The sequence below is a fragment of the Poecile atricapillus genome, chromosome 3 (genome assembly GCF_030490865.1).
Source record: "Poecile atricapillus isolate bPoeAtr1 chromosome 3, bPoeAtr1.hap1, whole genome shotgun sequence".
Taxonomy (NCBI): domain Eukaryota; kingdom Metazoa; phylum Chordata; class Aves; order Passeriformes; family Paridae; genus Poecile; species Poecile atricapillus.
The window spans coordinates 115909434-115932565 of NC_081251.1; the positions used below are offsets into that span (position 1 = coordinate 115909434).

General features: G+C 58.1%; 3 protein-coding genes across 3 annotated transcripts; 2 read left to right on the plus strand and 1 right to left on the minus strand.

Moving 5' to 3' along the window:
- The first annotated feature begins 8893 nt into the window (after window positions 1-8893).
- Window positions 8894-13053, plus strand: CD93 (CD93 molecule). The gene is made up of 2 exons (XM_058836204.1): window positions 8894-10771; window positions 12614-13053. Exons 1-2 carry the CDS (start codon window positions 9027-9029, stop codon window positions 12621-12623), a joined length of 1755 nt encoding a protein of 584 aa, XP_058692187.1. The 5' UTR covers window positions 8894-9026; the 3' UTR covers window positions 12624-13053.
- A 3399-nt stretch (window positions 13054-16452) lies between these two features.
- Window positions 16453-18408, plus strand: THBD (thrombomodulin). Its single transcript, XM_058834951.1, has one exon. The coding sequence runs from the start codon at window positions 16468-16470 to the stop codon at window positions 18262-18264; it is 1797 nt and encodes a 598-aa protein (XP_058690934.1). The 5' UTR covers window positions 16453-16467; the 3' UTR covers window positions 18265-18408.
- Window positions 18409-20605: 2197 nt separating this feature from the next.
- Window positions 20606-22902, minus strand: SSTR4 (somatostatin receptor 4). The gene is made up of 2 exons (XM_058834954.1): window positions 22526-22902; window positions 20606-21985 (listed from the first exon to the last, which is right to left on the minus strand). The coding sequence occupies exon 2, from the start codon at window positions 21942-21944 to the stop codon at window positions 20724-20726; it is 1221 nt and encodes a 406-aa protein (XP_058690937.1). The 5' UTR covers window positions 21945-21985; window positions 22526-22902; the 3' UTR covers window positions 20606-20723.
- Between the last annotated feature and the right edge of the window lie 230 nt (window positions 22903-23132).

The window sequence follows — 23132 nt, forward strand, 5'->3', positions numbered from 1 at the left end:
GAGGGAAAACTCCTTTCAAACCTCTAAGGAAGCATTCTCTTCCCTGTTTTCGGGGTGAAAAAAACACCCCCCAAAACCTCAGAGCTGCGTGCAGAATCCAGGGAAGATTTCCCTCCGGCTGTCATTCCCTGCCCAGCAGCCCTGGGAATTTTCACTCTGCATTCCCTTTTTCTCCTTGCTGAGGCAGGGAAATTCCAGCCGAGGCAATCCCAGCTCCGGCACATCCCTTGGCAGCGGCGGCCGGCTCCTGCGGAGCCGCGATAAGGAGGGAAAAGCGCGGCCTCGGGACACGTTCTCCAGCAGGAAAACTCTGCCCGGCCTTCCCGGCCCTTATCTTTATTGCCCACATTCCCAAGGATCCCGAGTTTTCTTTACGGAGCTCCCATCCCCGAGGTTACGAGGAGCTCGGGATGCGAGGCGAGGATTGACGGCGGCGCGCTTCCAGCAAAAACCGTGGGATCGATGCTCCCTGCTCCAAAGGCAGCCGGGAGCAGGGAAGCAGGGCTGGGAGCCTCTGGAAAAGTGCCAATGTTTTCCTGCCCTGCCGGCTCCCTCCCAGCAGGAAATTGGGCATTGTACTGGGAGCGCCGAGTTTTCCGGAGCGATCCCGCCGGGATCCGTGTCCCGCTCCGCCGTGGGCCGGGAGCTCTGGCCTCGGCCGTGGCACAACACCCCGGCTTCCCAAGGCAGCTCCAACAAAACCTTGGGATGGGCTTTAAAACCGGGCATAAGGCACGGATTTGATCCCTAAATTCTGTTAATCCAGCTCCATGGAGTGGATCCGAAGGGTCCTGCCCTGGTGGTGGTGACCTCTGGCTGGAATCTAGTCTGGGATTTGGGAATTCCGGGAAGATCTGGGGACATTTCCCTGGGCCACTGAGCCCCATCCCAACACCAGAGGGATTGGGAGCACTTTTGGGATGGAATTCCAGCCCGCTTCCCAACTTCCCAGCTCGCTCCCAGCTCGGCAACTCCAAATATCCCAGAGTGGGGAGATTGATTCCCACATAAATCACCAGCACGGAGCAAAGGCCATCCCATTCCAGGAAAACCTGGGATCCCGGCCCTGCTGCGGGATTTGCTTCTTCCCAGAGCCCGAGTAAGGAATGAAACCCTTGCTTGACTTTTCCTGGGAATTGCAGAGCTGCTTTTGTTTGCCCCCTTTCCCAAACTTCCCCATTCCCTAATGGTCGGTTTGCCCCGGCTCCAGCTTTTGGGATCCCGTTTCTCCAAGCCCTCCATCGGTTTTCCAGCGGAGCTGCTAGGACATTCTTCCTCAATCCCATTAAAAATTAGGGAAGCGCCTCCGGATCCCCCCGGCAGCCCCCGGATGCGGAGCCAGCAGCTCCTGCCTTCCTCCCATTGAATTCCTGAGCAGCCCCATTTCCTTGGATAAATAGGAGGGGGAAGAGGGAAAAGAGTTAAACCGGACAAAACCAAAGGGAAGAAAACTTGGAGCAACAAGGAAAAGGAGAAGCAGCTTGGAATTGCCCAGGAAATCCCACCAGGCTTCTTTGCTGGGCACTGGGAATCTTTTCCATTAAAAAAAAACTGGGATTTTGGTGCTTTTCCCAGTCCAAACCATGGAATTGGTGCTGGGAACAGCACAGGGCTTTTCTTCCCTCCTGTTTTCCATGGATTTTCAATCCATCCCGTCCACACAAACTGCGGGAACCGAGGTCAAACATGCCTGGGCTTGAAGAGGGTGAAATGGGAATTCTTTGGGAATTCTGCCATCCCAGAAGGAGGTGGGACACTTCTGCTCCTGCCACAGGGGTTCTCCCATGGGAATTCCAGGCTCCCGCATCCCGGTGGGCTCCGGAACAGGGATCCCAGCTCGGGATTTCGGGAAGCACCTTGAAGGGTTTGGGTCCAGTTCTTTGTTCCTGGATTCTCCCAAGGGTCTGGAAGGGAAGGAGCCAGCCTGGAACAGCTGTCCCAGGAGCCACATCCGTCCCATCCCAGTTTTTTTCTTCCAAAATTCCAACTTTGGAATGTGCCAACAGCCTTTCTTAACTTTAGTTGCCTTGGGGGCTCTGAGGGCAGGGTTGGGGCAGTTTTCCAAGGATTTCTCCACATCCAAAGGGGTTGGAAACTTGGGATCTTCAAGGCAAAACCCAAAGGATCAGCCATTCCAGGGAAAAACTTCCTTCTTCTGGCCCAGGTGCCAACAGGAATTCCCTTCCCATTTTAATCCGGTTCAACTGAACACACCGGGAGATGGAAAAGAGAGAAATCCTGGGATTTTTATGGATTTGGGAAGTGGATCAGAGCGGGACCTGGCTCTGCAGGGCAGGGAATGCCCAGGAATTCCTGGCACTGGGATCTGCCTCATCCCACAGCCCAAGAGGGAAAGTAGCAGCATCCAAGGCCTGAATCCCATGAGATGCAAGCTAAACCCAGGGAATGGTTATTCCAATCCATTTCCCGGATCCAGAGTGTCGGGAATGAAGCCTGGCCCAGTTTTTCCTACTTTAAGTGGGAATTCCAGCCGAACCCTGGGCCTTGGGAAGCAAATCCATCCAAAAGCAGGAATGGGATCCCACTTCTCTTTGGCTCCCCTGGGATTGGTGTTTGTGCTGGGATATGGGATGGGGTTTCTATGGGATAATATTCCCTGAGGGTAGTTCCCTGCTTTCAGCTGGATTTGATGGGAATAAAGTTTCGGCAGCGCTTCCCACACATCCCAAGCTCCCTGGAAAAACCCTGGAGTGGCTCCCTGCAAAGAAAGATGGATACATGAGCAAATCCCACTTCCCTGCCTGTGGAATTGCTCCCAAGCCAAAGCATTGATTCCCTATGGAAGCACATCCCAAAAGTAACGGAATCACAGGAATTCCTTCAGCATTTGCAAAGGAATGAGGGAAAACTGGGGGGGGGGGGGTGGGGGGGTGGAATATGGAGCTGAGAATCCCACACTATTCCTGGCTGGAAAAAGATTCCCAGAGTCGGCATCCAATGGGGAAAGGAAGCGAGCTGGGATTGCCTTTCGATCCAGCAGTAACAATTCCAGTGGGAATATCCCGTTTTTCTCACCTCCCTGCCACAATCGGCAGAAAGGGAAAGGGACAGTTTTCCCCTCAGGATTCCCCTCCTCTTTTCCAAGGAGGAAGATTTCTGGGATAGGACGGAAGAACCGGGCTTTGCTGGGATCGGCTCCCGCCGGGAATGAGCTCAATGTTTTCATTCTCCTGCCAAATATTTTTTTTTAAGGAATATTTGAGCTTTCGGCTCCTCCCCGAATGTTGGGATCTGTCCTCGGATGGAACGTGGATAATTCCCTTATTTTTTTATGGAATTCGTTCCGCAACACGATCCCACATTCCAGACGGGATCGTTTTGGGGGAGAAGATTCTGGGAAGGTCAGGATCAGGAGAACGAGAATCCCAGGCTGGGGAATTAGCTTGGGAATGACCTGAAATCCCACCTCGCTGCCAGCCCTTTGGAAAACAAGGAATTCATTGTCCCGGGAAGGCGGGGCGGGCTCTGCTCATCCCTCTGGAGAATCCCACCCTGCTTTTCCTTCCAGTTGTTGCCGCCCTGCCCGGGCAACACCCGGCGCTTCCCGAGCCTCGGGAATGTTTCCAGCCCTGCCTTTCCCTTCGCATTCCAGAGCCGCCTCCTTCCCGGGATTTTGCGCATCAGCGGGAAAAGCGATTCGGCGGGGCTGGGACAGCGGTAGAAAAAAAGCGGGAGGAGAGGGGGAAAGCAGGGAACAATCCAGCTGGGAGGGTTGGGAACTCTGGGATTGGGCCAGGGCTGAGTCATTCCCGGCCCTCCCAGCCCCTCCGGCCGGGAATGACATTTGGGAATGGCAGCGAATCCCGATTGGAGCCGGAGCAGCCGGAGCGGGCCCGGATCCCTCTTTAACCCCATCCTCGGGTTTTGCCGCTTGCGGGAATTTGGGGAGGACTGGAAATCTGGATCGGGCCACAAATGTGGGAATTCCAACAGGAGGGGGAGGGAAAACGGGCAGGGAATTCTGTGGGATGAGCAGAGGGGGGAAATGGATGTTTGATAGCAGAGCCCAGCACTTCCCTGGCTCTGCTCCTGGAAAAACCCATGGATCTATGGATACACCTGCCTTGATTCATGCCTGTGGGATTCCCCAAATCCTCCGGCCCGGATCCCAGCGCTTCCTCCAGATCCCGTCCCTGGGATGGCGAGGCCGGGTCTAAAACCGCTTCCATGGGAATACAGGGATCACCTGGGAGCCCCTGATCCTGATTCTCGGTGGAAATTGGGAATTCTGTCCCTCACAGCTGCTGTGGGCAGGGAAAACCTGATTTCCATGGGAAAAAGAAGCGGGAGCTGGAGGGGGAAAAAAAGAAGGAATCAACTCCTCATGGATCCCCTGGAATGTTTCCTTCTCGTGGTAATTCCATGTTTATTCAGGCAGCATCTGCCTATGAATACACTCCCAGTTTTTATTTTTATTTTTATTTTTATTTTTATTTTTATTTTTATTTTTATTTTTATTTTTATTTTTATTTTTATTTTTATTTTTATTTTTATTTTTATTTTTATTTTATTTTTAATTTTAATTTTAATTTTAATTTTTCTTTTTATGTTTTTTATGTTTTTATGTTTTTATGTTTATTTTCATTTTTGTTTTTATTTTTAATTTTTATTTTAATTTTTTTCTTTTTTTTTTTTTCTATTTTTTTCATAATTATTTATTTATTTATTCATTTATTTATTCCTTAATTATTCCACCTGGAAAACCCATCCTGCCGCCAAACGGGATGAGCTAAAAAGTGGGAATGCCCGGGGGATTGGGAAATTCCCAATTTATTCCCAAAAAAACCCTCCCAAATATCCTAAAGATGCTCCCTCTTTCCTCCAGCTTCCCACGAGGAACAGGCGCACAAATCCCGGTAAAAACCGCATGGGAATTCCCCGTGGAATTCCTTTGGGAATTCTTCTTTTCTGTTTTTGTATTTTCCCGATTTTCCTTTCCTTTGGGCAATCCCTGCTGGGGGAGGCGAGTTGGAATTCCTTCAGGAACAGCAGATTCCCTGATGGCTCATCCTGAATGAGCAGGAAATTTGGGAATTGGAGGGAATTCTGGGGAGCTGCAGCTTTTCCCTCTCTCCGCTGCTCCAAGCTCCAAATCCCGCTGGATCGGGATGGGCCGGATCGGTTGGAGAAATCCAGGAGCTGATCGGCGTGGGCGCTCTCCAGGTGTCCTGGTGGCATTCCAACTCCCCCAAATCCGGGATAAAAACCAGGGAATTTGGGCTGGGATTGAGCCGTCCTCTCCTTCACCTCCTCCCTGCTATTCCAGAACTGGAATATCCCGGAAATATCCCTTGGAGAATATCCCGCCGGGAGGAGGGACCCGTCCCCGTGGATTCCCGCTTTTCCTAAATGGGCTCCATCTGGAGGAGGGGTTGTTCCCGCCCCCGGACCACCCAGGACAACCCTGTCAGCAATTCCAAGGCTCCGAACACATGGAAAAATCCTGGAATAATAAAAGAAGTCCCTCGGATAACAAAGGAGGAGGGAAAGCATCCCTTGGAGTGAGGATTTTCCCCAGGGCCCTTTTCCCACTGGGATCTGAGGAGTTTTTCCTTCTCAGCTGGAAGGCTTCCAGAGCCAGGATTCCCACTTTTCCAGCTGCTATCCAGCCGAGTATTCCAGCTGTGCTGCAGCCCTCCCGCTTCCAGGGGGAAGGAGTTTGGGAAGAGCACCCCGCTTGTATCCCAAAGCAATTCCAAAGCATGGATCTGCTGTGGGGCCGCTGGGATTTCTCCTCCCTGGAATCCCAGCTGCCCTTTTCCCAATGGGAACGGAAAAGGCTGGAAAAAACTCAGGGATCGCGTCCTCGCTTGACATCCAGCAAAAATCCTTGGAGCTGCTCGGAACACCTGGAGCAGCTCCCTCCCACCTGGCAGAGACCTCCTGGAATCTTGCCTTGGATTTTATCTGGAGAGATACGGAATTCCTGGATTGGCTCCGGCTTGTTCTGATCCCCCCCTCTCCCTCCTCCTCCAGCTTTAGCCTGGAAGCTGCTCCAAGGTTGGAAAAATGGGAAAAGCGGGAGGGAAGGATGGAAAATGCCAGCCTGGAATCGGGACTCCAAGGAAGCAGTTCCCTGCTCCCGTGAAAAGGAGGGAGATGCCTGGAAGGAACGGGATATTTGGGATGGGAGCTGCTCCTTCCTTCCCTCTTTTCCATCTGGGTGGGCGTTCAGCCGAAAAAAAAATCATGGAACGGTTTCATTTGGATCTTAATTCCTCCTCTCATTCCACGGGCAGGGACAGCTCCCGCTATCCCAGGGTGCTCCGAGCTGGCCTTGGACAATTCCCGGGATCCTGGGGATCCTCTGGGAATCTGTGCCGGGGCCTGCCCGCCCTCCCAGGGGATATTCCCGATATTCCATCCCAGCCCGCTCCCTGGCAGGGGGAGCCGTTCCCCTTCCCTCGGGAATAATCTCTCCCGGTTTTTCCTCCTGGAATGGCACAGCTGGACCATCCTGAAGGGCTGAGCAATCCCAAACTCCCGGTTTTTCCTGCCGGCAGAGCTGCTCCATCCCTCTGATTATCCCCGTGCCTCCTCTGGATTTGCTCCAAGAGCTCCACGTCCTTCCTGTGCCGGGAGCCAGAGCTGGGAGCAGAATTCCAGCCGGGATCTCCCCGGAGCAGAGACCCAAACAATTCCTTTCCCTGCCCCCTGGAATTCCGCTCCCATTAAACCCCCGCTAATTCCTGCTCCTCTACATCGCCCAAATTCCCAAAATTTCATGGAACAGATCTCCAAGAGCCTTCCCAGAGCTTCCCATTCCAGCTCCGTGCCCTTGGGATGTCTCCAGAGGGAGCCGAGTTCCTCCAATTCTTTTCCCGCACAGGTGTCCCCCCCTCCGGCTCCATTGTCCCTCATCCCAGTCCCGGGATTTGCCGCCGCTGACGTCACCCATTCCACGCCCTTTTCCTTCTTCAACCTCAGACTTTGCTTTTTTTTTTTAACCGATTCCTTCATTCCCAGCAATTCCCGTGTTGTTGTTTTTTTTTTTTTTTAATTGGTTTTAATTAATCATCTTGGATCTTCCCTTGGGCGGGAATTCCGCTCTCCGGGAGATGGCCGGGATCGGATTCCTATGGAAAACGGGGGGTTCCGGATGCCTTCAGCCGAGGGGGGCTGGGAGAGAAAATCCTTCTAAAATTGGGAGCCAGGACATGGATTTTCCATGGGAGCCATCCAAGAAAATTTAAGGAGTGTGGAACATCCAATAAAAAAATCCTAAAAAAATATTCCCACATGAACTTGGAACGTGGAGATCTCCCTGGAAGTGATGGGAGGGAGCTTTCCTATCCATGAAACTCTTGGAAACAGGGATATCCCAATTTTTTTTATATATATTTTTTTTATTTTTTGGAAGGGGGTGAAGAAAATGAAATGAAAATAAAATGAAAATAAAATGAAAATAAAATGAAAATAAAATGGAAATAAAATGAAAATAAAATGAAGCTGCTGGAAAAGGTTTTTAGCTTTGTTTTTGTAAATATTCCATGAATATTCCATGGTTTTGAAGCAGGAGTTCTCCCCTGGGATGGGATTCCTGATTGGACACCCCACGCATCCTAAGAAAGAACATTCCCAGCACTAATTCCTTGATTATCCTGGAATGACTTTCCATATTTAAATTATGTTTCGATATTTTGGGATTTTCCCCCAGTTTGGGAATCTCCAGAGGAGCTGTGCTTAAAAATTCCCAGATTTTTGCCTGGGAAATCTTGGTCGGATGAGAAAGGCCATGTTGGGTTGTGGAAAGAAGGAAAATTGTGGGATCAGCTGATCCATGTTTTTCCAGGGAACTGCTTCCGTGCTGAGCTCTCTTATTCCAAGTCCAAAACAAAATTCCCCCCGTTCCTGGATTTCGGGATAAATCCAATGAGAAACAGCATCCGGCTGGGGTTTCTCCCTCCCGCTTTTTTGGGAAGTTGTTGTCCCACAAGGTTTGGGAGCGTTGGCTGTGGATTCCTGATGGGATGGGAGATTCCAGAGGATATCCCAGCACTCAGGGCTTTCCCGGGAATGCCGTGCATGAGCAGGTCTGGGGATAATCCACGCTTTTTTTGGGGATTTTTGGCAGCTCTTTGCATTCAGGAGGGAAGCCAAGGAGCAGATTCCCGGTTTTCGTTTCTCTGCTGGATCACGGCCATTCCCTCAGGAATTCCAAACCCACCTGAGCCAAGAAGTCCTGGAATGGGCAGTGGATCCAGGGCTGTGCCAAGCGGGAAAAGATTCCCCGGACTCCCAGGGTTAAATCCCGAATCAGCTGCTGCCAGAGGGAAGCTCCAGGAGAAACCCTGGGAATGCGGGGAGGGAATTGGGATCAGCCCAGTTGTTACCGGGGACCATCCCGGTTCCTATGGAATTCTCATGGATGAAGTTGGAATTCCGGGAGGGATCCTCATCCAGCGCTGCTGGGGATGGCACCGGAGCCCGGCCGAGCTTGGCTCCATCCCGGCATTCCCAGGACCTTCCCACGGCCCAGCTCCTATTTCAGGGCTCTTCCATCTATTTAAGGAAAGTGGAAAACGCTCTGGAATCTCCGCGCGTGCGCGAGAAGAGCCCGAGCCAAATATTCCCTTTTTTTTATTATTATTATTTTGTTGTTTTCAGAGGCCGATATCCACGGATCCCACGGCTTTTTCAGCCGGGATGTTTTCCTTCCCCTTTTTTTAGCAACACGTGCCTGAAAACTCCCGGCCCTTATTAAGGCCTTGGAAAACTCAGCTGGTGCCGCCGGAGGGAATAAATCAAATTCTTGGAAGCGGGGCGGGGAGGGAAAAAAAGGTTTAAAAAAGGGGGAAAAAAAAGCAGGGACGCGTTCTTCCCTAAACTTTGGGATGGGAGCGAGTAACCGGCGGGAAAGGGAAGCCAGGGAGCTCCACGCTACAGGAAGCCGCGGCCTCCGGTGATAAATAGGAAAGCCGTGAGCACAGGATGCGTTCGGGGAGAGCTCGGCGGGACACGGGGATGTGACCGCGCTCCGGTGGCTGGGTCACTTGTCCGGCGGGATGGCCGCGCTCCGGCCGCTGCTGCCGCTGCTGCTGCTGGCCTGGCGCTGCCGAGGGGCGGCCGTGGAGGTTCTGTGCGCGGCCGGCGCCTGCTACACCCTGCACCGCAACGAGAGCACCTGGGCCGGGGCGCAGGAGCGCTGCCGGGACAACGGCGGTAACCTGGCGGCTGCGGGCAGCGCCCCCGAGGCCGAGCGCCTGCGGGAGCTGCTGGCCACGGCCCGCTGGACCGGCCCGGCCTGGCTGGGGCTGGCCCTGCCCCGGGGCCACTGCGTGCGGCCGCAGGAGCCGCTGCGAGGCTTCTCCTGGGCGGCGGGCGGCGAGCCGGGAGAGTTCTCGGAGTGGGCGGCGGAGCCGGCGGTGACCTGCGTGAGCCCCCGCTGCGTCTCGCTGCGCCCGCCCGGCCCGCACGGCCCCGGCGGCTGGAGCGACCGCGCCTGCCGGAGCTCGCTGCCCGCCTTCCTCTGCAAGTTCAGCTTCCAGGGCATGTGCGGGCCGCTGGCCGCCCGCGGCTCCGTCAGCTACAGCACTCCCTTCGGGGTGCGCGCCCCGCGCCTGGCCGCCGCGCCCTTCGGCACGCTGGCCGAGGTGCGCTGCCACAGCGGCGGCCGCTCGGCCTTCGCAGTCTGCAAGGGCCCGCTGGAGGGCGGCGGCTTCGCCTGGCACCCCCCGGGCCCCCTGTGCCCGCTGGCCTGCGGCCACCGCAACGGCGGCTGCGAGCAGCTGTGCCTGGACGGGCCCGGAGAGTCCCCGCGCTGCGCTTGCCACCCCGGCTTCGTGCTGGCCCCGGACGCCGTGTCCTGCCTGCCCGAGGATCCCTGCCTGCCCAACCCCTGCCAGGGCTCCTGCCGCACGCTGCCCGCCGGCTTCCAGTGCTCCTGCGAGCCCGGCTACGTCCTGGCCGCCGACGGCCGCGGCTGCTCCGATGTGGACGAGTGCGAGTCGGGGCCGTGCCAGCAGCTCTGCCGCAACTTCCCCGGCGGCTTCCAGTGCCTGTGCCGGGCCGGCTACCGCCCCGCGGGGCCCGCCGGCCGCCTCTGCCACGACGTGGACGAGTGCGCCCAGCCCCACGCGTGCCCGCAGCTCTGCATCAACATTCCCGGCTCCTTCCGCTGCGCCTGCCGGCCCGGCTTCCAGCGGCAGCCGGGAGGAGATTCCTGCCTGGATGTGGATGAATGCCTGCGGGATCCGTGTCCCGGCGCCTGCCGCAACTTCCCCGGCGGCTACGAGTGCCTGTGCCCGCCCGGCTTCCTCCGGGACGGGGATGGGCGCGGCTGCAGCCCCGCGGAGGCGATCCCGAGCAGCGTCCCAGCGAGCTCCGGCAGCATCCCGCCGGGGAGCTCCGGCATCCCCCAGACTTCCAGCAGCATCCCACCGAGCTCCAGCATCATCCCACCGAGCTCCAGCAGCATCCCACCGAGCTCCAGGATCATCCCACTGAGCTCCAGCATCCCCCAGAGCTCCGGCATCCCACGCACCACGCGCATCCCATGGACCACGAGCATCCCGCGGACTCTGGGAATGCCCACGGCGGGGTTTGGAGCCGCTTCGGACTCGGACGGCCCGCGGCTGCTGCTCTATTACATCGTGGGCAGCCTGGTGGCCATCCTGCTCCTGCTGGCGTTCGCCCTGGCGCTCGTGGCTTGCAGGAGAAGGGCGGCCAGGAGGGAGAAGCCGCCGGCCAAAAGCGCGGCCGATAATTATTGCTGGGTGCCCGAGCAGCCCGAGGGCCGCGGGGAGCGCAGGTAGGATGGGGTTAAAAATCCCAAGGGAAGGCTGGCAGGGAATTCTCTGTGCCCTGAGGGAGCTCCTCTGGCCGTCCCGGTGGGATCTGCAGTCCTGCTGCTCCAGGGGAGGGAGGGGAAGGGAATGGGGTGGAATTTGCCTCCGAAAGGCAAATTGGGATTTATGGGAGTGCGCTCCTGAAGGGAAACGGCTCACTTGGAATTCTCCTGCTCCCCCTGGAACATTCCAGACTTGCACTTGTCTCGTTCTCCAGGAAAAGGGACTGGGATGGGGATGGAGAAGGGATTGAGGTGGGGATGGAGAAGGGATTGAGGTGGGGATGGAGAAGGGATTGCAATGGGGATGGAGAAGGGTTTGGGGTGGGGATGGAGAAGGGATTGGGATGGGGATGGAGAAGGGATTGAGGTGGGGATGGAGAAGGGATTGCAATGGGGATGGAGAAGGGTTTGGGGTGGGGATGGAGAAGGGATTGAGGTGGGGATGGAGAAGGGATTGCAATGGGGATGGAGAAGGGTTTGGGGTGGGGATGGAGAAGGGATTGAGGTAGGGATGGAGAAGGGATTGGGATGGGGATGGAGAAGGGTTTGGGATGGAGATGGAGAAGGGATTGGGGTGGGGATGGAGAAGGGTTTGGGATGGGGATGGAGAAGGGATTGGGATGGGGATGGAGAAGGGATTGGGATGGGGATGGAGAAGGGATTGGGATGGGGATGGAGAAGGGATTGGGATGGGGATGGAGAAGGGATTGGGATGGGGATGGAGAAGGATTTTCAGCTGGGATGTGCCCCAGCAGAGCTGGAGCAGGCCCCTGCAGGCCCAGCCAGGGTGGGGTTGAAGGGTTATTTTTGGGGTTTTGTTACAAATCTGCCAGCTGAAACCAGGGAAAGCGGCTCAGCACGGAGCCAAGGAATGGCATAAAGGTAGGAAAAGCTGTGTTTGGAATAACCACCAGAGTATCCTGCCTAGATCCCGTTCTAAACACAGCAAACAATGCTCTTCTTCCCATCAGCCGCATGGGAGGCTGGGCTTTTCCTGTTGGATCATTTTTTTTTGGGAAGGATCCTTCCCGGCTCCAGGCTGAGCGTGTTTTCCCTCTTTCCCTGCGTAAGGAATTGGAATATTTGCAGATTATTATTAAAACTCGTAACTCCCCAAAAACTCGCCGGGACAAGTTGCTACCCGGGTGCTTCCCAAAATTCCTTGAACCACTTCCAGCCTTTCCAGCAGGAATTCTCCCTGGAATCCCGAGGGGCACATCCAGCAGCACCTCCTCCATGGTTTATCGGTGCTCAGCCGCAGGGTTTGAAGGGTTCCTGAAGTTTCTGTTGGAATTATTTTGTCCCTGGGGCTGAATTGCTCCGGGAATGGGAATGGAACACAAAGGAGTTTGCGGTGGGCAGGGAGCTGCATCCTGTCATTCCGTGTGCCGAGGAAAAACCTTTCCTGCTTTTTTCTTGTCTCGGGGCTCCATTGTGAGCCGCAAACAGGAAAAGGGAGCTGGAAGGAAAGTTTTCCGTGTGCTGCCGGGGTTGGGAGAACGGGGGGCAATGCTGCAGAGGGATTCTTGGAAATCCTGCCGAGAATTCCCAAATCCCAAGCTGGCAGAGCGCTGGGAATAGCCAGATCAGTGAAGGGAATGAATCATCCCAAGAAATTCTGCAGGCTTGGGTTCTGTGGGATCTTTGGGGTCTTTGGGAAGTGGAAGCCTTGGGGGTTTTTATAAGGATGGAAAAGGAAGGATGAGGATGGAATCAGAGCTGGGAAAAACCTGAGCTGTGCTGTTTATTCCCAAAAAAACCCCCCATGATCCCGATTTTTGTTGCAACCTCTGTGTATTCCAGTGGGGAATGACGGCGGAGCTGGGGGAAGACGGGAATTTGTGCCAAGGTTTAGGCTGGATTCTCCCTAATGGAATATTTCCTGCTGTGGCATCCTCCCTCCTGGTGCAATTCCACCTGGATCCGACCTCCTGTCTCCCGTTTTTCCTGCCACATCCTGATCTGTGGCCTCCTCTGGGAGTTATCCAGGTGAATCCCACAGATGGGAGCAGGATCATTTGGTGCTCTGTCTTCCACAGGAGACAGGATGTTCATCCTGCTCCTGGGAATTCTTTTGCCATGGATGAGTGCTGTGTTTGCCCAGGGTGAAACTCTTGGATTTGCAGGATAAAGTTATCCCGGCACCTCTCTCGGGATGAAATTCCAAGAGAACCTGAACAAAAATGTGTTTGCAGTGGGTTTTAATAAAGATATTCCTAAAAATCCGTGCTCTGGTGCTCCTAATCCTTGTGTTCCCCACAGCGGTGGGTGGCGATCCCAAATCCTTTCCTTATCCCGTGGTCTCAACCTTTCCCAGGATCTGTGGTCCTGGGCAGGGGCCATGGGGTGGGAGCAGTGGGATGGGCTGTGTTGGACCCCAAGACCACAAGGAAGGTCCAAAATCCACGAGGAAGGTTCTAAACCCACAAAAAAGGTCCCAAAGCTACAAAAAAAGCCCTAAACCCAGGAGGAAGGGCCCAAGTCCATGAGCAAGGTCCTAAAACCGTGAGCAAGGCCCCAGTCCCATGGCTATCTTCCCAATCCCACAGCCAAGGTCCCAATCCCGTGACCGACGTCCCAATCCCGTGACTGAGGTCTCAATCCCACAGCCAAGGTCCCAATCCCGTGACCAAAGTCCCAATCCCATGGCCATGTTCCCAATCCCACAGCCAATGCTCCAATCCCACAGCCAAGGTCCCAATCCCATGACCAAAGTCCCAATCCCGTGGCCATGTTCCCAATCCCATAACCAAGATCCCAATCCCACAGCCAAGGTCCCAATCCCATGGCCGTGTTCCCAATCCCACAGCCAATGCTCCAATCCCACAGCCAAGGTCCCAATCCCGTGACCATGTTCCCAATCCCATGACCAGGTTCCCAATCCCACAGCCAAGGCCCCGACCCCACGACCAAGATCCCAACTCCATGATCAATCCCGTTGGTTTCAGCAGCGCTCCACGCAGGAGGGTTTTTTCGGGATCAATGAGTAGGATGGACCCCTTTAGGTCCTATTACCCCATGATATTTCAGATTATTTTCCATTCCATCGCTTTCCATTCCCTCATGGACAGCTGCCAGCATTCCAGCGGAGCAACCTCATCCCAAAACCCCGCGAAGAAGACAAAAATCCCCCCCCCCGTGCTGACGCCAGCTCCCGGATCCGGGGGTCAGGCCGAGCATTCCAAGCGCCCCCTCCGAGCGGAGTGAGGGCTCAGGGATGAGTCAGAGCCGAAGGGAAAGGCAGGGAGAAGGTGATTAATGGGATCGGGAAGAGGAAAAGCAGGAAGGGCAGTGCTGGCACCCTGACTCAGTGGGATAAAAGGGAACGATGAGATCCCGCTGGATCCCACTCCGTCATCCTTCAGGGACGAGCCTTGTCAGTGGGGCAAGGCCAGCGGAGCCAGCTCATTGTTTGGGAAGGCTCTGTTTTTTCCTGGAAAAATCCTGGGCAAGGAATTTTTTAATCTGGGTTTGCAGTTACTGCAAAAGAAAAAAAAAAAATGTAAATAAATAAAAGAAATAAAAATAACGACAGGAGCAGAAATTTATTGGGTTTTTTTTTTCTTTTCTTCTCCACCACATTCCATTTTCCTTCTTTTCCTGTGGTTTGCCAGGATGTTTTCCCCCCTTTTCTTGGTGGTTTTCCCCGGAAAAAACAACAGAAGTAAAAGGAGAAGTGGAAGAAGAATTGGAAATAGTGAAGTGAAAACTGTGGGAGCAACAGATGTTCCTAAAGCCAGGAAAGGTCAGAATTATCCAGCCCTCCAGGAGATTCCTGGGAATGATCCTGCTTGGATAAATTCTTCCTTCCAAGCCCCCTGAGGTTCATCCCTGCTGCTGGAAGTAAATCCCGTGGACATTTCCATTTTTGTGGCAGATCCCAAGCATCCGATGGGATTAAAGAAGAGTTAATTTATTTTTATTTTTATTTTTATTTTTATTTTTATTTTTATTTTTATTTTTATTTTTATTTTTATTTTTATTTTTATTTTTATTTCCATTTCTGTTTTTATTTTTATTATTATTATTCCCAACTTCCCTTTTCCCCACAGCCCCAGGGGATCTACGGGAAGCAGCCAGGGTTGTGAGAGGACAAAACAAACCCCAAGGGTTTAAGGAAGGACAAACAAAAGTTCAATAAAGTTCAGTCCCATTTAATAAAGTTTAATAAAGAAACTTCCTTGCCACGATCCCAGGAAATTGGGATTCGCTGCTCATCCCAGCTGCGGTGCCTGAGGCTGTTGGAATTCCATGAAAGAACAGCTTCACCTCCCCTTTTTGTGGAGTGGAGAATACTCGGAACTCGGAAAATCGGGATATTTGGACTGAGATTTTGGGTTGTCCCTGGCCCCGTGCTGGCAGCACAGAGGGATTCCCTAAGGATAATCCTATGGAATGGGATGGGATGGGATGGGATGGGATTGGGATTGGGATTGGGATGGGATGGGATGAGATATCCATTCGGAGGTGTCCGTGGGGAATAGGGGAGATAGGGAAAAAGGTAATAATAATAATAATAATAATAATAATAATAATAATAATATCAGAAGAAGAAGAAGAAGAAGAAGAAGAAATAAAAATAAAAATAAAAATAAAAATAAAAATAAAAATAAAAATAAAAATAAAAATAAAAATAACAATAGTATCACCGAATAGAAGAGATATCTAAATTATGTATAACTATGGATGGATATATGTAATTATATGTTAATTATCTGTTAAAGAACTTTTCCCGGATCAAACCCAAACCGTTTCCCTTCATCCCGTCGTTATTCCCCGGGAGCAGATCCCGATCCCACCCGGCTCCAGCCGCCTGTCAGGGATTGTGGAGAGGGAGAAGGTCACCCCTGAAGCCTCCTTTTCCCCAGGCCGAGCCCCTTTCCCCGCTCCCTCCTGGGGCTCCAGCCCCTTCCCGGCTCCATTCCCATCCCTGGACACGCTCCAACCTCTCCTCTTCCCGTGCTGGATCCAGGGCTGGACACGGGATTTGAGCTGTGACCTCCGCAGTGCTGGCACTGAGGCAGCGGCTGGGGCACATCCCGGGGGTGAGGATCCCATGGGATGAGGATCCCAGCGGGGTGAGGATCCCAGACGGGTGAGGATCCCAGCGGGGTGAGGATCCCAGCGGGGTGAGAATCCCATGGGATGAGGATCCCAGACGGCTGAGGATCCCAGCGGAATGAGGATCCCAGACGGGTGAGGATCCCAGGGGGGTGAGGATCCCAGCGGAATGAGGATCCCAGACGGGTGAGGATCCCAGCGGAATGAGGATCCCAGAGGAATGAGGATCCCAGCGGGGTGAGGATCCCAGAGGAATGAGGATCCCAGCGGGGTGAGGATCCCAGCGGAATGAGGATCCCAGCCAGGTGAGGATCCCAGCGGGATGAGGATCCCAGCGGGATGAGGATCCCAGCGGGGTGAGGATTGCAGAGGAATGAAGATCCCAGCGGGATGAGGATCCCAGCCGGGTGAGGATCCCATGGGATGAGGATCCCAGTGGGACGAAGGTCCCAGCGGGGTGACAATTCCCACCTCGAAGGCGGAGGTCCCGCCGCCCTTTCCCCCTTTTCCCGAGGCTCCCTCGGGACGCCCCGGCCGCCGCCGCCGCTCCCCCCGCGCTGCCGGGCGGGCCCCGCCGGGGCGGAGCCGCCGGGAGGATGCGGGAGGGGAGCCGGGGCGGGGGCAGCTCCTGGCCGGGATTCACCGCCGCGCTCCCTCCCGGCCCCGCGGGCGCTTCCTTCCCCCGCCGGGGCCGCTATAAAGGGCGCGGCCGGGAGCGGAGCTCCGTGCTCAGCTCGGGCCGCCGCCGGCCGCCCCCTCCGCGGGCCATGCGGCCGCTGCTGCCGCTGCTGCTGCTGCTGCTCGGGCCGCTGGCGCTGGCGCAGCCCCGGGAGCCGCTCCCCGCGGGCGCGCAGTGCCTGGAGCACGAGTGTTTCGCCGTGTTCTGGGAGTCCCGGCCCTTCTCCGGCGCCAGCGAGGTCTGCCAGCGGGCCGGGGGGCACCTCATGACCGTGCGCTCCACCGTGGCCGAGGAGGCGATCGCGCTGCTGGTGCAGAACCGCCCGGGCCGGCTGTGGCTGGGGCTGTCGCTGTCGCCCACCTTGTCCTGCACCGAGCCCGGCCTGCAGCTCCGCGGCTTCCGCTGGGTCACGGGCGACCGCAGCACCGATTACACCAACTGGGCTCCGTCGGGGAAGCGCTGCGGCCAGCGCTGCGTGACCGTGTCCCGGGAGCTGCGCTGGGAGGAGCGGCGCTGCGAGGAACCGGCCGACGGCTTCCTCTGCCAGTACAGCTACGGCGGCAGCTGTCCCCGCCTGGCCGCCCCGCACGGCCCCGCCGTCACCTACCGCACCCCGTTCGGCGCCCGCGGAACCGAGTTCCTGGCGCTGCCTCCGCTCAGCCTGGCCTTGGTCCCCGAGCTGGGGCTGGAGCTGCGCTGCGAGGACAGCGAGGGCGCGGGGCCGCGCTGGGCCCGGGAGGCTCCGGGAGCGTGGCCGTGCGGGCTGGCGGGCGGGGGCTGCGCGGGGACGTGCGCGGAGGAGCGCGGGGGAGCGCGCTGCTCCTGCCCCGAGGGCGCGCTGCTGGCCGCGGACGGGCGCGGCTGCCGCTCGCCCTGCGAGGGGGCGCAGTGCCAGCACCACTGCGTGGTGGCCGGGGACTCCTTCGTGTGCATGTGCGCCGTCGGCTACCGGCTGGCGGCCGACGGCATCAGCTGCGAGGACATCGACGACTGCGCCGCCGAGCCCGGCCCGTGCGAGCAGGAGTGCGTCAACACCCAGGGCGGCTTCGAGTGCCGCTGCCACCGCGGGTGGAGGATGGAGGACGGGCGCTGCCAGCGGCTGCCCGCCTGCTGGGAGGCTCCGTGCGAGCACTTCTGCGAGGAGCTGCCGCACGGCTACCGCTGCTCCTGCCAGCCCGGCTACGCCGTGGACCCGCTGAACGCCACCCGCTGCGTCCTGTTCTGCAACACCACGACGTGCCCGCCCGTCTGCGACGCCACCGGCTGCTACTGTCCCGAAGGGTTCATGCTGGACGAGGAAATCTCTCTGTGCAAGGACGTGGACGAGTGCGACAGCAACTACTGCGAGTTCAACTGCACCAACACCCCCGGCAGCTTCCAGTGCCGCTGTCCCAGCGGCTTCCACCTCCTCGGCATCGACTGCGTCCGCATCCTGGGCGGGGGGGACGGCGAGGAAGAGTTCTCGGGGGACTCGGAGCCCGGCTCGCCCACGGCCGTGCCCAGCCGGGCCCCGCCGAAAGCGGAGGGGCTGCACCCCGCGGCGCTGGTGGGCATCGCCGCCGGAGCCCTGCTGAGCCTCCTGGCCCTGCTGGCTGCGGGGTTCCACCTGGCCAGGAAGCGCTGCGGCTCCCAGGGCTCGGGGGATTACAAGTACAGCGGCCCCCAGGAGAAGGAGCTGGGGCTGCAGCCCGTCCCCGCCGCGCAGAAGCCGTAGGGACAGCGGGCAGGACGGACAGCGGGCAGGACGGACAGCGGGAGGCCGAGCTGGGGGACCTTTACCCTCCCCTCCTTCCCCCACTCCGCCCCTCCCGGCTGGGATTTTCTGATGGGTAACTCGGGAGGCGCTGCCATCACCCCGCTCCCAGCAATAACTCCTCCGGTCCCAGCCGCCTCTTGGAGCGCTGGCGCCGGAGAGCGGGGACGGAGGAACACCCGGAGGCTGCCGCGCTCCCGCTCCGCTTCCTTGGCGCTCAGCTCTCCCTTCCCCGAGCCGGCGCGAGGGAAAACCGCGAGGGAAAACCCAGCAGGGACGGCTCCGCGTGGAAGCGACTCTGAACCCGTGGGATGAGAGCGCGGGGTGGCCGAGGAGGGGACTTCAGAAGGACACCTCGACCCAAATCCCCCTCCCCTGGGCTGGACGGGTTTCCCCGGGAGCTGGGAGGCTCCCGCTTTTCTTTGGGATGGGGTTTGTTTGTTCTAAGCTGTTGTGGGAAGCACCTGTTGTCGCCTCGGGCCGCTGCTGACAGCGGGGACCCGGCTCGGTGTCACCAGGGTGGGACTCGAATTCCTGATTCCCCATCCCTGGCGTTACGTTTTTTGCGGGATGTGGAGGTTAAACAGGGACACGAGGGCTGCCGGGGTGGGTTTTGTAGGGGAGGTTTGCGGTGCCACGTCCGGCTCCTTCCATGACTTAAGTTGCCTTCGATTGTTGGATTCGGGATATTTTCACGGCCCCTCCCGCCCACAGGGATTCCCCCCCCGTTCCCTCCCGCAGGGCTGACTCTATCCCAAAGCAAAACATTCCCGCGGGGCGGGATCCTCATTCCCAGCCGCGGGCTGGGGTTGGGGGTGGAATTCGGGATAAGGATCTGGTTTTCCAGCTCCACCCTTCCCTGGGGAGCCAGAGGGGGTCCCGCTCCGGCCGCCCTTGGCAGCTCCGTGCCGGGGAAATGTTATCCCGGGAGTCTCGGAAGCCTTGGGATCACAGCCGGGCTGGGGGTGGTTCTGTTCCCCCACATTCCCCCTTCCCACCCTGCGGACTTCCCAGCAGGCAGCATCCCCCTCCCCGGAACGCTAAACCTCGGCTGCAAAATCCCAGGAAAATCAAAACAGAGGCGCTGCAGGAATGGCAGTTTTCCTACGGGGTCGTTATCCCGGAGGCCGGGGAGCCGAGGGTCGCGTCCATGGATCCCTTGGGATGGATTGAAGTGAAACCACATGGAGCGAGGGCTGGAAATCCGTGGATGTGCCAGGTTTATTTTAGGACAGTTTGGCTGCAGTGGGAAGGAGGGAGCTGTTGCGATTCTCCATAATTATCCCTGACTATCCAGAAAGAGATAACAAAATAGAAAGGCGTCACTTGGGAAAATATCCAAGGAAAAAGGAAGGGAAAGGAAGGATGAGGTTGGAGAGAGGAAAGACCTTGCTAAGAGGCACCATCCCACCTGCAGGATCGGCTCCCCACGGACCTTTCCTCCTTATCCAGCTCAAACCCCAGCTCATTCCTGGGTGGATCCGAGGTTTTGCCACCACACCCCCAAAAATCTCCTCCTCCCTCCTAATCTCAAATTCCCACTGCGGAGTTTTATCACGAATTCCTCCCTCACGGTGTCGGAGTCCCCCGAATTCCCGGCACTCCCTGTTTTATCCTCACCCCCTCGCCCCGGGGCCGTTTGTAAATCCTTATTTATTTGTTGGAATTTTACCCTGTGAGATGGAATTGTCTCTTGGAGATCCCGTGCGGGCACCAATAAAGCTTTGCCAGTCTGGTTTAGAGGAACTGCTCAGGGAATGTTCTTTCTCCCCTTCCCAGAAATTCCTCCGGGAATCCAGGAAAACTCCGGAGCGTTCAGGGCAGGAACGGGGCTGGTTACTTCCCCAGTGGGATTAAAAAGGAAGGAATGAGCCATAAGTAATGGACAGCATTCCAAGGGCAAAGTTAAACCCCAAATGAGCTGCAAGTGGCTCGTTCCGCGCCGCCTCCACGCGCTGTTCCTCACCCCGGCCTTCCGAGCCCACCAAAACCCGGTTCTCCTGGTTTGGTTTGTTTTGGTGGAAGTTTGGTCCGGGGCGTGCTAAAATCCTGGGAATTTGGGGGGGGGGGGGGGGGGGGGTGTGTTCCACGGGGTCTCATTTTGCTGGGGACTCAGCAGAGCTGACGGCCCTTGGGATTTTCCCCGGTGTCTCCCCATCTCCCGGGAAGCAACGGGAACGTATTGTTTATTAATCATGAGGGCCTGGCGCTCCGGGACGTTTTGGGATCCTCCCCACGCCGGCTGGAGGCTCCCGGCTGCCGGAATCGCGGCAATAACCACTCCTCAATCCAGGGAACTCGCTCCGTCCCAGGCCAGTCTTATGGCTTTTTATTTCGGAGAGCGGCGCGGCGCGGCCAGGCCCCGGCCCGGCGGGTTCTCTCCGTCCGGGATCCCCTTTCGGCCCGGCGCCCGGGCTCCCCTAGAAGGGGGTGGTTTTGGGGAGGAGGGCCCCGGGCGCGCAGCAGGGCTGGGGGCGCAGGGGGTGCTGCTGGCAGGGCAGGGGGGGACAGGCGCAGCCCTTGGCGTCGCCGCGGGGCGCAGCGCGGTAATCCAGGGGCTCCTCCTCGTCCTCGCTGTCCCCCGGCTCGCCGTCGGCGCCTCGGCAGCAGCACAGGCCGGCGGCGCGGCAGCGGCGCAGCACGCCCTGGAAGGAGCTGCGGAAATTCTCGGAGAGCAATCCGTAGAGGATGGGGTTGGCGCAGCTGTTGGAGTAGCTGAGCAGCAGCGAGGCGTTGTGCGCGCTGGCGTCCAGCCGGCCGGGCAGCAGCAGCTCCAGCAGCTGCACCACGTAGAAGGGCAGCCAGCACACCACGAACATGGCCACCACGGTGACCACCAGCCGCGTCAGCTTGCCCTCGGAGCGCCGCCGCTGCCGCCAGCCCACGCCCTGCGCCACGGCGCGCATCTTGCCGGCCAGCAGCAGGTAGCACAGCGCCATGGCCACCACGGGCAGCACGAAGCCCAGCGCGCTGCTGTACACCACGAAGGCGGCCGCCCACGCCGGGCTGGGCCACAGCAGGTCGCAGGCCACGGCGCGGCCGTCGCGGGTGACGGCGGTGCCGGCGAACACCGGGATGGGCGAGGCCACCAGCAGCGCCAGCAGCCACACGCCGCCGTTGACCAGCTTGGCCACGCGCGGGCGGCGGTAGGAGGCGGCGCGCAGCGGGTGCACCACGGCGATGTAGCGGTCCAGGCTGAGCACGGTGAGGCAGAAGACGCTGCTGAACATGTTGAGGCCGTCCACGCCCAGCACGGTCCGGCAGAGCGCGCGGCCGAAGGGCCAGCGCCGCAGCGCCGCCGCCGTGGCCACGAAGGGCGCGCTGAGCATGAAGAGCTCGTCGGCGATGGCCAGGTTGAGCAGGTAGATGTTGGTGGCCGTCTTCATCTTGGCGTAGCGCAGGATGACGAAGATGACCAGCGCGTTGCCCAGCAGCCCCAGCAGGCACACCAGGCCGTAGACGCACTGCAGGACCACCATGCCCGCGATCTCCGCCGCGCTCTCGCCGCGCCCCGACGGACGCTCGGCCTCGGCCGCCGCCGCCGCGCTGCTGTTGGGGGGCGGCTCGGAGCCCGCCCAGCCGGAGGAGACGCTCCAGAGGGGAATCCCGGCCCCCAGGAGCTGCTCGGCCTCCGTGCTCATGGCGGGAGGCGATCCATGGACGGCGCGGCGCCGGCGCCAACCTGCGGGCAGGGCATGGGGCTGAGGGCACGGAGATCCCGGCGTGCCCGTTCCCCTGGGATTGGGAACCTCCGTCCGTTCGCCGCCCCCCGAATCCCTCCATCGACCCGCGCCCTGCCTGGACACCTCCTCGGGCCGCAGCATCCCGGATTCTTGGGATCTTGGAGGCTCTGGGGCGCAGTGGGAATTAACCCTGCGTGGGGCTCCTCAAACCAGGTGGGATGGCCTGGGAATCCCAGCCTGGCCTGGGAATCAATCAGGACCTGGTCCAGGATCCAACCCCAACCTGGCCTGGGATCCAATCCCAACCTGGCCTGGGATCCAATCCCAACCTGGCCTGGGAATCAACCCCGACCCAGCCTGGGAATCCCAACCTTGCCTGGGATCCAATCCCAACCCATCCCGGGATTCAATCCCAACCCGGCCCGGCATCCAACCCCAACCCGGCCTGGGAATCAACGCCATCCACCTTAAGGAGCGCCCGCGAATCTCCAGGATTTCATTCACCCTGCCGAGGAGGAAGCCAGCCTGGAATGTTTTACCTTTCAGTATTCCAGGGATTGAAGGAGCCTCACGCCCTCCTGCCGGGGGGAAGCGGCCGCTGCGGGAAGCTGCTCCGGTGGGATCCGTCACCGACGGAAAGTCCTGCTTGACCTGGATCAGATGACCGGGAAGATCCGGACCTTTTAAAGCGAAAGACAGAGCGGGGATGGACACGCGGGCTCTTCCCCCTCTCCCGCATCCCTACGCCGCAGGCATCGGCTTTCCATGGCGAAATAAACGCCGCGCAACTTTCTGCTCCAGGATTTCCGCTGGAAAACAGCGCAGCGCCCTCCGCCCTCCTCCCGCCGGGCTGCGCCGTCCTGCGGCTCCCGGCCGGAGCATTCCCGCTCCAGCGGCTCCTTCCCGGCGCTGCGGAGGGCGGGATCCGCAGCCCCATCCCCCCCCCGCCCCCAACCCCCAGCCCCCCCGAATCCCGAATCCCGCATCCCGCATCCCGCATCATCCCGCACCCCGCCCTCGCATCCCCCCCGCGGCTCCGGGGGGAGGCGGGAGATGGAGAAGGAATGGTTGCCTCGGCAACGCATCCCTCATCCCGCATTCCTGCCGCGCATTCCCGCCTTCCCCGCGCTCCTTCCCAGCGCCGCA

Bases quoted from the DNA above. Each gene is read 5' to 3' on its own strand.
- CD93 (XM_058836204.1), top strand. From the start codon at position 9,027: ATGGCCGCGCTCCGGCCGCTGCTGCCGCTGCTGCTGCTGGCCTGGCGC.
- THBD (XM_058834951.1), top strand. From the start codon at position 16,468: ATGCGGGAGGGGAGCCGGGGCGGGGGCAGCTCCTGGCCGGGATTCACC.
- SSTR4 (XM_058834954.1), bottom strand. From the start codon at position 21,944: ATGAGCACGGAGGCCGAGCAGCTCCTGGGGGCCGGGATTCCCCTCTGG.